Source organism: Panthera leo, chromosome F2, assembly GCF_018350215.1.
Source record: "Panthera leo isolate Ple1 chromosome F2, P.leo_Ple1_pat1.1, whole genome shotgun sequence".
NCBI lineage: Eukaryota > Metazoa > Chordata > Mammalia > Carnivora > Felidae > Panthera > Panthera leo.
In genome coordinates, this window is record NC_056695.1 from 67,031,837 (window position 1) to 67,046,852 (window position 15,016).

Sequence of the window (15,016 nt, forward strand, 5' to 3'; positions counted from 1 at the left end):
AGAGGCCAGCTTAGGAGGAATCAGTCTTGGATAAGTTAGCCCTGCCTTTTCCATAGATTAATAAAGAATACTTTTTTTTTTTTTCAATTTTAGTTCTAAACATTTTGAGAAACAACGAAGATGGACAGTTGAAGACAAAAATAGGCTTACCGGTACAAAGGGTAGGGTGGAAATATGGATTAGGTGAATAGCAACAGTGAGCTTGCTAATTCTGCAGCCCAGACTTAGGCAGACCTATTGTCAAGTCACAGGCATCTTTTGTAAACCATGGGCCTTTCCTGGCAGGAGCAAAATGTTTTCTAGTAAAATTATCAAGTGGCCAATTTCTCTGCAGGGCGTCAGATCCCAAAGGAAACCCAGTAAGTGACAAATTCCCCCCAATCCAACCATCATAAGCAAAATATGGTAGATACACAAAACCTAGGAGAGGGGAGGAGTCCAGTTAGTAATTGAGAGAGGCTAAAACTGTTAAAATAGAGAGCTCATGAAGAAATAAATGCCATGAGATGAAATATCTCCTTTAGCTGATTTTGAAGAATCCAGTGAACTGTAGTCAGTCCTATTTCACACGAGAAAGGAGGTGTGTCTGAAGTTTTCCATTAACCGGAAGTCCCATTTCACCCCCCCCCCCCCCCCGGATGTTTAGTGTAACGTAAGATAATGGCTATCCAAGTGACAAAGCCATTTCCCGGGCAAACTCTTATGCAACCTTACAACAACCCTGCGAGGTGATGATAACAGTGTCCAGTACTCAATCTGCAGAAGAGCTGTATGACCTGCCTAGGATCAAACAGCTAGTACCCAGAAGACTTGGGAGTCCGATTTAAATATTATTTCAGTAAAGCCACAGTAGTTTCCTAGGACCTCACCAGTTTTAAACAACATGCAAGAAAAATATTGGGAGGCTCCAAATCACCGCACTTTGGTGCAGTGATTCAGGAGTCATAGTGCCACAAACAACTTCAAAGCCATGTGTTTGATCTGAGTTATCTTTTGGTTGCTTCACTTCATCGAAGGTGTGTCTGATGGACTGAGATTCCAACACTTAAAGTCACACTATAGATGCCCAGAAAGAGAGAAAGTGGAATGTTTTCACTTTCCCATTATTCCTTGGTTCAAATATATTCAACAGATTCCTTTTCTTTTTTTTTTTAACATATAACCATCAAATTAAAGACCAGGGAGAGTCCTAAAAACCGCTATCTGAGCAACAACCATTTACTGAGCACCTTCTATATGCCAAGCATTTCATCAGGTATTATAAATATATAATTTCAATCCTTATAACCCTAAAGAGAGATATTATTGTTTCAATTTTATAAATGGAAATTTATAAGACTTCGGAGAGGCTAATCCTCATGTGTCAGCTCCCATAGCTAGGAGGTGATTGGCTTAGAACTGCTGGTTTGCAAATGACAAATTTCACATGCCTTCGGAAAAGTAAAGGACTTCCGCTACAAAAGCAGATCTTCCCCTATGACAATGGCCAGGTCTACCTGCAGCAACCACTTCCCTCAGAGGCTCAGAGGCTCAGAGGTTCAGAGGCTCAGAGGCTGGAGGCTTAAAAAGTGCACTGAAAATGGGTGAGTAGGTTAAATCTAACCCATATCTTCTTAATAAGTTTACAACTCTTCTTACCAAGCCTGCAGACGTCCAAAATTGATACACAGCTAAACAAACAAACAAACAAAACAAGAAACAAAACAAAACAAAACAAAAAACCCAGGTAGAAGGAGGGATAACCTATAAATGGTATCGTGGTAAATACCAAGGACACTAACACATTAGATAGTCTTTGCCTCAGTCTTGAGGCATCACACAACAGATGTGAAACAACGTGTTGATGGTGTTCACAGGGAGCCATGGGATCATGAAAGATTTAAGTCTCTAATTTAAACGGAATTTTTGTCTCACCCTTTCAGATTGCTATACTTCATTTATATTTTTCCTGAATTGGAATGATGCCATATTTTTATTTAAAAGGTTACTGACAGTAAGTCACTGCAGAGTGAAGATTAAGCAATATGAATAGTGTCAAAGTGACTTGCTTTATTGCCCAATATGTTGAATTATACAAAAGCAAAAAATTGTAATATAATGCATTACAAGAACTTAACAGCAACATTAGATTCACAGAGATCTAGAGCTTGCAGAGTACCTCCTAAAGGTTCTCCATCTCCCTGATAGCAGATGATTCTCAAGGGAAGAACTTGGATTTCATGATTCTCTTGACCCACTTCCTTCATAATCTGGTTCATTACTGGACACCAAATACATAATGTAAGAGCGAGTGCAGAAAATATTTTTCTTCTGAACTGCATTTTGAATTTCTGAATTTTGCAGAGACAAAGAGAAAAGCTGAATCTTAAATTAGTAAGTGAAACTATTTATTAGCTGTCTGAGGGGGAAGAATATTGCAGGAAGATATAATTATAAAACCTGAATGTAGCTGGGATCCAGCTTAGAGTTTTCAGCCTGTTTATAAAACATGCCAAATATCAGATGGCATGCAAAGGGTAATGTGTTAATAGCAGATAGACAAAACACTGGCTACAATTTCCAGGAAAGACTAAAGATTTGGACTAAGTTTTTGGCAGAACTGCTTGACAACATACTTTTTCTCTCAAAATCCAACTGCTTAGAAATAGAAAGGACTTGAAATAAATGAGGAAAGTTTATTTTTAAGCACCTTAAGCATTGTTCTTTTTAAATGTTTCATTTTCTACACAGAGAAATATAAATATGAAAAGGAGAATACCAACCAGAGAGTGTTTACTGTGTAAATTTAAAACCTCTAAGTTATCTACCCCTCTATCCAATTGCCTAACATAATGCAATCCTATAAAATTTGAAGAAAAAGAGAAGCCTACAATACGGAATCAGAAGAGCTGCATTTAAATAAAGGTCTAGCTTCTTAAAGAACTTTGCAACTTGTTCTCCTATATAAAATTGGGGATTGTATTACCCTTCCTGCTTTGCCAAAGGAAAAAAAATGCTATGATTATTAAGAAATTCTATTGACTCATCGATGGCTGCTATTTGCTTTTGCCAGCTCTGGAGATCATGATTTTTATTTATTTTATTTATTTTATTTGAGAGAGAGAGAGAGTATGAGTGAGCTGGGGACAGGGGCAGAGGGTGAGAGAGACAGAAAGAGAGAGACACAGAGAGACAGAGAGAGAGAGAGACAGAGAGAGAGAGAGAGAGAGAGAGAGAGAGAGAGAGAGAGAGAGAATCGTAAGCAGGCTTCATGCTCAGCGCAGAGCCCAATGGGCTCAATCCCACAACCCTGGGATAACGACCTGAGCTAAAATCAAGAGTCAGATGCTGAGCATCCGACTGAACCACCCAGGTGCCCCTGGAGATTATGATTTTAAATGCTTTGCAATATATCTTTTCTACTCTACTACTGCAATGATGTGTTTTCCACTTAAGCTTTTTCCCACTTACCTTTTATTTCTCTTAGCATCCAGGAAAAAGCCAACACATATTACACAGTGTGCCAAGGTCTGTGATAGTTGCAAAGAAAAACACGAAGATAAATCAGATCTGATTCCTACCTTCAAGAAACTTAGGATATAATAGAAAGGATATCGGCATGAAAAAATGCCTGCAGTAATAAGGCACCATGATTACAACAATGGTCTCTAATGAATAACGCCTTCCTGTGTCCATGCCCCTTTGCAGTGTGACATAGCCAGTTCTCACATTAAAAGGATACAGTCGGCCTCTTCATCCCTTTGAATTTGGGCTGGTTTTGTAACTGGTCTTGACCAAGGGAAGGTGGCAAGAGTTGCATGGCATGAAGTCTGGAGTGTAGACATTAGGAGACCTCAGAGCTTCTACTTTTACTCTCTTGGGACCCAATTGTCATGTAAAGATTTGGCTAGACTCAGAAAGGATGAGAAACCATGTGATGAGAGAGTTGGTAGCCTTCTACCCATCTCTGCCCGAACCATCTCACATCCTCTAGCTTCTGCCAACTCACCAGTTGACTGCAGCCACACGACGGAACCCAGGCAAGACCAGCAGAGACACGGCCCAGCCCATACACAGAAATGTGAGAAGGAGTAAATTACTGTCTTCAGCCACTAAGTTGTGGAATAATGATTAACTGGGATGCCTGATAAGTACTATCATGGACATAAAAAGTGACCTCGGAACAAGGAAGAGTCAGAAATTATTTTCTGTTCAGAGGATGTGGGGTGAAAGTTAAAGACAACTTTAAGCAGAAATGACTTTTAATGTTTTTCATTTTTTGTGGGGGGCATTTTTAATACAGTTTTATTGCAAATATTTCAAGTGTAAATTTTGGTGAGCCTGGGCATATGTCATCCAATAAGCAAAGTAAAGAATGCATCCATCCCCCACAAGTTTCCTTGTGACCCCTTTATAATCCTGGCCATTCTCCCTCCCTGTCCTCCCTCCATCCTCAGACAACCAGATGTTTTCGAACACTACGGACTAGTTTGCATCTTCTAGAATTTACATACAGTAAATGGAATCGTACAATGTGGACGCTTTTCTGTCAGCAGAATTTTCTGTACAATGTCTGGCTTTTCTGTCAGCAGAATTATTTTGAGACACAACCAAGTTGTTGCACGAATCAATAATACCTTTTCATTGTTAATGTGTATCACATTATATGGATACACACGATTTGTTTATCCATTTTCCTGTTGACGAACATTTGCATTGCTTCTATTTGGGGGCTATTGCAAATAAAATTGCTATATACTTTAGTGCTAGGTCTTTGTGTGGGCATATGAATTCATTTCTCTTGCATAAATACCTTGGGTAAAATGGCTAAACCACACAACAGGTGTGTGTTTAACTTTTTAAGAAACTGCTAAGTTGATTTCTAAAGTGGTTGTACCATTTTACATCCCTACCAGCAGTATGGGTAGAGTGAGTGTGTGTGTGTTTTTCCATTTTAGCCATTCTAGTGCGTGTGGTTTCAATTTGTATTTTCATGACTAATGACCTTGAGCATCTTTTCATGTGCTAATATGCCATCTATATATCATGGATGGATGTTTGTTTCACTGGATTTTGTCTTTTTTTTTTTTTTTTGCATCTGTTGAGATGATCACAGAGGGAAATTGGGTCCTTAAATACCTAAAGTTTCCCTTCTTCCTCCCATTCTCTATTTCCTCTCTGAGACTCCAACTACACATTTTTAAAGGCTTCTCATTGTGCCCACATGCCACCAAAGGTTGTCTGTTCCATTACTTTCTTCTTCCTGTGCCTCAGTGTGTATTGTTTTCCATTGACCTGTCTTGCAGGTCATTAATTCTGTCTTTTGCTGTGTGAATCCGTTACAACTGTCTAATGTGTTCTTAATTTCAGATATCATATGCAGTTATAGGATGTCCATTGGATTAATTTTTATAGAATAACTTTCTGATGAAACTCTCTCTTAGGCCTTCTCATTTTTTCCCCCATAACGTGTCTCAAACAAAAATAACATAGTTATCACTATATTGTATACCTGAAACTAACATAAACACTGTACATTAACTATACTCAAATTGAAATTTAAAAAAGAAAGAAAAATAACAGGTATTTTGGAGTTCTTGTCAGCTAACTCCATGATCTGGATTATCTGTGGGTATATATTTTTGTATCTCTTTTTTCCTCTTAGTTTTTGGTCATATGGTCCTATCTTTTGGCATGTCTAATAATTTTCAATTAATTTCCAGGTGTTATATATAAAAATTTTACAGGCTTCTGATGATTATCTTCCTCCTGAGAGGTTCATCCTTCCTTTTGCTAGGACAATACAGAGTGGTCCCCGTAATCTAATTAGGAATCATGATAAATCGAGGGAGAGTTGCAAACCTCTGTATAAGGCTCATCCCACATTTGATCTGCCCTGACCTTCAGAATTTTCTAATAACTTAGGCTGTTCCCCAGATCCTCTTCTTCTAGTGGGTCCTGAATTTAATCTTTGTTTCATAAGGCTCTCTGCTTAATTTTATCTTCTGTCCTAAATAGCTCTACAATTTTGCAACTTTTCTGAGAGGAAATTTTACATGCTTGAGGCTTCTGTATATCTCTACCAAAAGCTCTCCTGGTTTCTGTCCCCCAGAAGCAAGCCTTAAAATATATAAAACCAAAATTATCAGCCTCCTGACGGCAACCAGAATTGACAAATGCTCCCAAGCTAAAAGCAACGTTAGAAGTCAGCTCATTTCTAAAATGTTCGCTCCTCTTTGGAGTCCTGCCTAGGCAGGTTTCCACTGCCTTCAAAGAGATGAACAGAGATACGGTAGTGGTGGATTTAGTAATTTCTAGCAACTAGTGACAGTGGTGTTGTTTATTCTTTCCCTTTCTGAGTAGAAGTGATTATTGCATACTGGGCCTATAGGGGCAGATACTTTTTTCATTTGTAGGATATCCGATACCAATGAGCCAGTTTAAAACCTTATAAAGAGAACAGTACATTCCCAGAGTTGAATGCAGTCACTGCAAGGAAACTTGAGCCTACTCCCTTATGGATGGGTGTCTTCCATATAGAGAAAAAGGTGAGGCATGAATACTTGATAGCCAAAATGGTAGATTGTGATACACAGCTAGTTTTTCCCCAAAACGTCCTTCCCTTCTTCCAATTTCTGGCTATACATTTGGCCATACAGATGGGGAGATTTACAAGTGTCTCTTTCAGCTCAGTGTTCTTTTGATGGTTTGACAGATAAGTAGATGTGTCATGTGGCAACTTAAAAGTTGGTTCAAGCCCTTTTCTTTTTACTTCCTTCCTCCGGATAGACTGCAGATGTAATAGCCGGAGCTGAAGCAGCCATTTTAGATTATGAAGTGACTTTGAGAACAAACACTAATTATGTGATGAAGCGGAAGGATGGGAATCTAGGCTTAGCTACTCTGTGAAGCAATGTAACCTGAGACTAGCCCTGGACCACACACCACAATCATTTTATAGGGGAGAGAATCAATCTCCATTTTGTTTCAGCTTACTATTATTTTGGGGTTTTGTTACTTACAGCTAAACCTAATCTAAATCAATTAGGAAAGTTCAGGATGGCAGTTCTCAAAGTGTGTAAGTGTGGTCTGTAGATTCCTAGGGAGTCTGTGAGGTCAAAACTATTTTCATAACACACGAGGACTTTATTTACCTTTTTCACTGTGGTGACATGTTCACTGATGTGTGAAAGCCATGGCGGGTAAAACACCAGCATTAGAATAAAGGCACTAGCAGTCACTGTAGTCTTCACTGCCATGCACTTGCAGCTGGGGCCGGGCCGGGGGTGGGGGTGGGGGTGGGGGCGGTGGGAGGGGTGGGGCAGAAAAGCTTCACTCAGTGCCCTTCAGAAAGCAGTAAAAATTATTTAAATCTTGACTGTTGAGTAAATGTCTTTTTAATATTCTGTATCAAATGGCAAAGGTACACAAAGTACTTCTGGGGATACCAAAATACAATGGTTGTCTTGAAGAAAAGCAATTACGAGATTGTTTTGAGTTGTGAGATAAACTTGGTTGTTCAGATGTGCATATTTGGCAGGTATTTTCTCAAACATGAAAAAGCGAACTGTGACTTCAAGGAAAACTAATGGTATGTGTTCCCAATGACAAAATTTAAGAAATAAGAATTTGGGGAAACCTGTATCTGCCATTGGAGAGAGGCTTTTTTAAAATGAGATCACTGACCATATTAAACATGATTTTTAAAATTTTATGTGGTATATGTATTAACATTTGAAAGATCTGCATAATTTAGTGAACCAGTAATTTCCAAATGCCAAATGCATGGTGTTATAAAATCATGCATGGGAAAAATGTTCAAAGTGCAAGGTAGACCAACAGGTTTTAATGTAACCTGATGCAAAATTTCATGGATATGGTTTTGAGTTCTATAGTGTAATGAACTGTTTAGAAATTACCCCTTGTAAGTTTTGGTAGCACCCAAGAATAAATCTACAGTCATATAAAAAGGTTATTAAAATATTCCTCCTTTTTCCAACTGTGTCTGTGTGAGGCAAAATTTTCTTCATGTATTTCAAACACGACAAATATCAAACAGATTGAATGCAGAAACAAATATGAAAATCCAGCTGTCTTCTATTAAGCCAGACATTGAAGAGATTTTTAAAAAATGTAAAACAATGCTAATCTCCTCACTAAATTATACTTTTAGAAAATAATCTTCATAAAATGTGTATCATTTATGTTAACATAAAGCTTATTATTTTAAAATAAATTAGTAATTATTTTTGTAATTTGTCGGCTTTAATGCTAATGCAGTAAATATTTTTATAACCTTCATAAACAAAAACTCTGTGAGGACCTCAATAGCTTTTTTCAGAATGTGAAAGAGTCTTGAGGCCAAAAGTTTAAAAATCTTTGGTTTGTGACACTGAAAGAATTTGAGATCGAATTATAAAGCTATTCTCTGTGAGGAGCGCCTGGGTGGCTCCGTAAGCTAAGCGTCTGACTCTTGATTTCGGCTCAAGTCATGATCTCACAGTTCACAAGTTCGAGCCCCACATCAGGCTCTGAGCTGGCAGTGTGGAGACTGATTGGGATTCTCTCTCTCCCTCTCTCTCTGCCCCTCCCCTATGCGTGCTCTCCCTCTAAATACACTTGAAAAAAAAAATAAAAAAGCTACTCTCTGTGAAATAATGAGAAGATCAGGAAAAGTACCATTAAGCTCAAAGTTGTGTAAATACTGCCCTATTCAGAAAAAAGGGGAGTGCAGACAAGTCCTAGAAGCTGTAGACTACTATACTTGATATTAATCCTCAGGGGAAAGAATAGAACAGACTAAACAGAAAGAAAAGTGGTAACCATTGGCTCCCAACACAAGTTCACTAAGAGCAGATCCTATCAAGCCAAAGAATATTTGCTTCCTTGGTAACCAGTAGAATAGGATAGATAGATAGATAGATAGATAGATAGATAGATAGATAGATAAACTATGTCCCATTCAACATTTTACTGTCTGTTACAAAACAACAGACTAGAGAACAGCCAGCAGAAGATGAACCATGGACCAATCTGCCTGAAGGAAAACGTGGTAAGTTCAAAAATGAATTCGGATGTGACCTACAAAGTGAGACAGTTGTTTAGCACTGATACAGAATGGGCTGGGAGTCAAGCCAGAATTCAAGTTGCTAGAGAGAAGCACACCACGTAGTGGGTGGCAAGGACTGACTCTTTAAACACTTATGTACTGTACACCCACCATGTTCCAGGCACTGTACAAGCTTTACAGATAGAGAAGTGAGCAAGTTAGATGAGATCCCATCCTTCGTGGCACTGACATTTAAAGCACAGTCAGACCTTCTTCTTCTTATGAAATGGGGGTACGAATCAGAATGGAAGAAAGATCAGTAAGAACGGTTAACCATATAACGAACTAAAAATTAATTTGGATTTGTTCTCCTCCCAAATTGAGGGCAAGAGAAAAAAGAAACTGACTTATGGTTTTAAAATAACAGCATGGACCATAGCATACATTCTAAAAACTTCATTTCCATCAGTCTGAGGTTGGGGACAAGAAGAGAACATGAGGAAGAGAACGAATGCACTTGAGACAGGAGGTGAAGAGATACAGAGTTACCACTGTTGCGCGGGCACGGTGATGGTAGGGTTGACATGCAAGAAGGAAAATTGTTCATTCTAATTAAAGTACTCACAGTTTTTTTTTTTCCCAACTGCCCCTCTTAAACCCCATGTACGTCTAGCGTCTGCATCACTATTTTATAAATGGTAGGCACTACACAAATGCACAGCTTTCATATTATTAGCAAATGCCAAGTCTTTACTGAATTTTACAAGTCTCACAGTTTTTGAGGGCTCACCCCATCTCTCCCCAAAACTAGTTCCTTCGAGTTTAATTCTTTAGTCATCATTCTCACATTTCACATTTATCATTTGAGACAAAAAATTTGACTTGAAATTGTGGGGAAATTATGCGATCTCGCAGGTGACTACTCTTTTTAATTGGTGTCAAAAAAAATTTGCTCAAATTTTTTTCATTCATAAACTTATCAATGGCATTAACATGTTTGATGTCACAAGATTTAATATAAAAACCTACACAAAACACCATGTTCTGTCACAAGATCAGAAGACCCTAAAAGCCCCGGGCTTCAAAATTAAAAACGTTGTATGTCCTCACTTTAAGTAGTACTCCATTTCTAAAAGTTAGAGAAGAAAAACCAATTTCAGTGTTACAACTCATATACCAATAGCATTTATTGCTTTGGTAAAAACAAGTGATCTGTTAGTGAGGTTTCATTAGGAGCACACCATAAACACCCTAAATAATTTGCAGATGGGTTATCCACAGACTTTTGGAATCCCCAGGTAGCTTCCTCAGGCTTCTGGGCCATTTCCCTCTATGGCTGTCAGCAAATATGCAGGGAGTATTAATTCTAATATTTAAATATTAATATTTAAACTTATCCAGAAAGCATTAACCTGACCACTTGATAAAAATACCCCCTAGATATGATCACCAATACTTTCCATGCTCCTTGCTTTGTTTCATTTATGTCTAGAACTTACCACTGTCTGACGTAAAACATACTTCAGTGTGTATTTTCCCCACCGATGTCCTCCCCCTCCCACCCCCCAGAATAAACTTCATGAGGATGATGATGTTCCGGCTGTTTGCTCAGTTCCTTGAATAGTTCTGAGCACACAGTATGCACCCCAAAAGACAGAATTTCTTCAATGAACCTTGAGATTATAGGTAAGAAAATGACTCCATGAATCTGGAGGTAAAAAAGGAACCTAAGCAGAGAAGAGATGTTACAAAGTCCATACAACTGATGCCCTATTGCACAGTAACTAAGAACACAGGCTCTGAACTTGGACAAAGTTGGATTCTAGTCCACTTATTAGTAGTGACCTCGTGGGCAAATAAACCTCTCCACATAAAATTTACCCAATATAACATAAGGATCATAATAGCACCAACTTAACATCATTATTAAAGTGATTAAATGTGATAAAGTGTGTTAAAATCCTTACAAGGCAGCAAGTAAGTGCTTAGTAAAAAGGAGCTGACATTATTATCATCATCTTACTCAGGTTTCATAGCCTAAGACTGTCTATCTAGGTGCCAAGTCCACACAGATGAGAAGTGGCAGCTTAGAGAGACAAGGCAGTTGCCAAAAGTGAGAGCAAGAAAAGGATGGGAGGAAAATGGAAGTCTTCCTGAGGCACTGCATTACAGCACAATAATGTCCATGGGGGTCACGCATAGCCACTAAGGAAAGGGTGACATTACATTTCATACATTCTTTTAAGAAGAGAAGAAAATATAATTCTAAAATTAAGAAGATTTACTTCAAAATGGTTCACACAAACTTTCCGTGTGAAAGATAAACCTCCATCACCTTCAGAATTCACTTCCTACAGAAAAGGATAAATGAAGCCTTACTATACAGAAAGCTTGGATATCTCTGCTGTAAAGACCCATCAGTGTGATCTATGCTGATCTCTCTAGTGCTATTTTTGACATCCTATTAAAGGTCAAATTGTCTCAATATAGGATCATTCTTCTCTCATAATCTGTAGTGGATCTCCAGTATGGATTTCAGTGAGGCAGTAAATAGTTTCATTTCACTGTGTCAGTGACACTGCTACAACCATGTAAAAAAACAAAATCTGCACTTATTAAACCTATTTTCTTTAGTGACAGATTAACCAGGGCCCTCCCTCAGAGATTAGGAAGAAAATCAAATTTCAAAATCAAAACCACATTCCAAATTTCTTAAAAGATATTTTTTGTTCAATTCCTTTGTAAAAACATTGGTCACCATTTAACATACAGTGGCAACAAAATGCACCCAATTTACATGCATCAACAAGTCAATAAATCGTAATACACAGACAACATGATTTTCAAACAAACAGTACTAAAGTAGCTCATGTTCCATTTAAGTATAGGTATGGTGCTTCCAACAAAGAAATAGCTAATATGAGAAATAAGATTCCAGTTTCAATCTCAAATAAGGTTATTTGTGACAAGTACCATGAAACAATGATTTTATGACGTCATTATCTTAAAGGGAACCATTTTTCAGAAGTCACGTTGTGCAAAGCACCAATACTCAGGTAGAATAAGATCTTGAAAAGATGTGAACTTAAGTTAAGGACAAAGGGCTCCATTTTTTGAAAACTAATTATCTGAATGATTCGAATGTTTATTATGTCCATAAATTAAAAGATCTTTCAACATGAAGGCTATATATACTATGTTTTGACACCTTAAATAATTCTGCAGACATTCAGCTAAGCTGAAAGCTTCTGTAGGACTACTTCCAAGAGCAAAGAGTGGAAACCAATAATTAAAAGCCCTTTCTATACTCACAGGCAAGGTTTCTGGATATGGGATTTAATTAATAAGAAGAAAATTTAAGCACCACAATAAAATACTTTTTAGAAAACAGAAAGGACTGGCAATATACAAGTTAGGAACAAAAGCACTTAAACATTTACCCCCCCGCCCCAAAAAAAAAAAACTGTTTAAATAAGCACTTAAATCCTATCAGCTGAAGTAATAAAGAAATTCTTTTTGGGGTGTGTGTAGTACTAGGTGGAAGGTAAAACCACAATTCTGTTTAAGGAGTCAACTTTCGTAATTCTAATTTGATCAAATGAGACTATTGTATTATTTGTACATAATAAGAATGTTATATATTTTTACATTATATGATTTATTTTCTTCTTTTCCCTCAAAACCTATGATTGAAGGACACCTTTAAATTATTTTGAAATTCACAGAGCATAATTTAGGACAAACTGCTTTGTGGGAAAAAGCAGCCCCTCTGAAAATAAGAGGTCAAAGTAATCATGTGCAAATAAAACTTCAAAATAAGGTAGCTGTAAATACAGCCATCTTAGAAGTTTCCCTTCATTTGTATCTATTTAGCAATATAAATAATTTCAGTGGCCCAAACAGTAATTTTAACTTCAGTTTTTCTCCTCCATGATGTGTTTACTCTTAACAAGTCAAGAGTAATTTTTTAGCATATGGTGTTACAGACCATATGCTAACAAACTTAAAGGTTCATAAAATTAAAATTTATGATTCATATATAGTTATACTATGTATGTCAGATATAGAAGGCTGAACATAAGTAATTTCAACCTAGAATATTATTTGAACATCACAAAAGAAGAAAAAAGACAAAAAACAAAGATTTCTCCTCGCGTAACTTTTGACTACTAGACTATTCATAGCAAAAAAAGTCAAAATATAAAATATGTAGTTTTTAGCTCAAAGTGAGTTATCCCAAAATAAAATTCACTAAATGAGACAAGACTTCAGGATTATGAGTATGGGGTACTCAGATTCATTCAAATCAGATGAGGAGACACTTTGGGGGAAAAGAAATCCATCCCAAACAATATAATTTGTATCTCATTAACCCTCTAAACACCACAACTTTACCGCTTATACCATAAGCCTTCTCGACAGTTCCCATTTTCTTCTTCTCTAAAAAGATGTTTTAGCCTCTTAATTTCCAAGTGTCATGTCAAATCCCTTATTTTACCCTAATTCCATACTCCTCATTTATAAAAGACCTTAAAATAATCATTTTCTTCCCCTAAGGAGTTAGAAACCACCAGGTAATAATTCAAAATTGAGAAATTAAAGGTTAAAAAATCAACTGAAAATACACTTATTAACATTTGTGGTTTTATGTAGTAGGGACACCACATAATTACTCATTCTGATTAACCTCTTGAGACAGTGAGGTCAGAAAACTGAAATGAGCAACAGATACTTAAAATGCTTGAAGTGTGGTCTATCTTGAGTAGAATGAGTTAAAAAGGTGACTGAAATTATATGATTCTAAGTGTTTACTGTAAAACAGTACAAAATTGATGTTGCCAAATAGAGTAAAAAGAAAAACCTTTAACTTATATTAAATATCGTCCATAATTTGGAAAAAAGTCTCAAGGCTGAATTGTAACTAGAGAACAACAGCCACAACAGAAGACCCTTTCGTGCATGCACACACATGAAATAACAAATAGGCAAACCCCAACTGAGTACAGTACACCAACGACTGATACTTAAATGATATTTTGATATGTAAAGAAAAAGGTAAAATGTTGACTGCTACTGATGAAAAAGCATTTCAACAATTTACACAAAATGATACTAAACATTTTTTTTTAAAAAGATGTCCTAAGAAAACCAAGCCACAATAAGTTAGTGTTTTCCATAATACATGCTGAATTATTTGATCCCATATCTATACACTGTTATTGTCTTAATTCCTAAATGTTGTGACAGCATATTTAGTAATTGAGGTACAATAGTTTACATCTTTTTATAGATATTCTAAGAGAGTTAATTTTTCTTTTCCAGTTTTTCATCTTCTTCACCTCCTCCAAAGAAAAGCAAAGGAAACATTCCTAGAATGCAGCCAATAGTCACCCCAACAGCTTTGCCCTAAGGAAACAAAAGAAAACATTTTTTGAAAGTTATTTTATCCCTAAAAGAAGAATCCTTGCCTAAGTATCTATGATAAACAATTACTATGTATTATAAAATTCAACTGTAATTGCATTTCTTTTGACCACAATAACTTAAATATAAAAATAAGCAACATATGGGGCGCCTGGGTGACTCTGTCAGTTGAGCATCTGACTTGATTTCAGCTCAGGTCATGATCTTGAGGTTCATAAGATCAAGCCCCACACTGGGCTCTGCGCTGACAGCTGGAGCCTGCTGGGGAATTCTCTCTTCCCCCCCCCCCCCCCCCCCCCGCCTGTCCCTCGCTTATGCTTTCTCTCAAAATAAATAAACATTTTTTAAAAAGTAAGCCACATATGACAAAGGAGGTAAGAATACACAATGGGGAAAAGACGGTCTCATAAATGGTGCCGGGAAAGCTGGTCAGCTGCATGCAAAAGAAAGAAACTGGATCAATTTCTTACACCATACACAAAAATAAACTCAAAATGGATTAAAGACCTAAGTGTAAGACCTGAAACCATAAAAATCCTAAAAGAAAACACAGGCAGAAATCTC

The 15,016-nt window shown here is 37.1% G+C and overlaps 1 protein-coding gene across 1 annotated transcript in view; it reads right to left on the bottom strand.

Annotated features, from left to right (window-relative positions):
• Positions 1-10,589: 10,589 nt before the first annotated feature.
• The window catches only part of TMEM65 (transmembrane protein 65), a 54,694-nt gene continuing 50,267 nt past the window's right edge, over positions 10,590-15,016 (bottom strand). Inside the window, exon 7 of the mRNA XM_042923398.1 lies at positions 10,590-14,434. Within this exon, the coding sequence (XP_042779332.1) occupies positions 14,333-14,434 (102 nt within the window). The 3' untranslated portion in view covers positions 10,590-14,332. The remainder of the gene's footprint in view (positions 14,435-15,016) is intronic.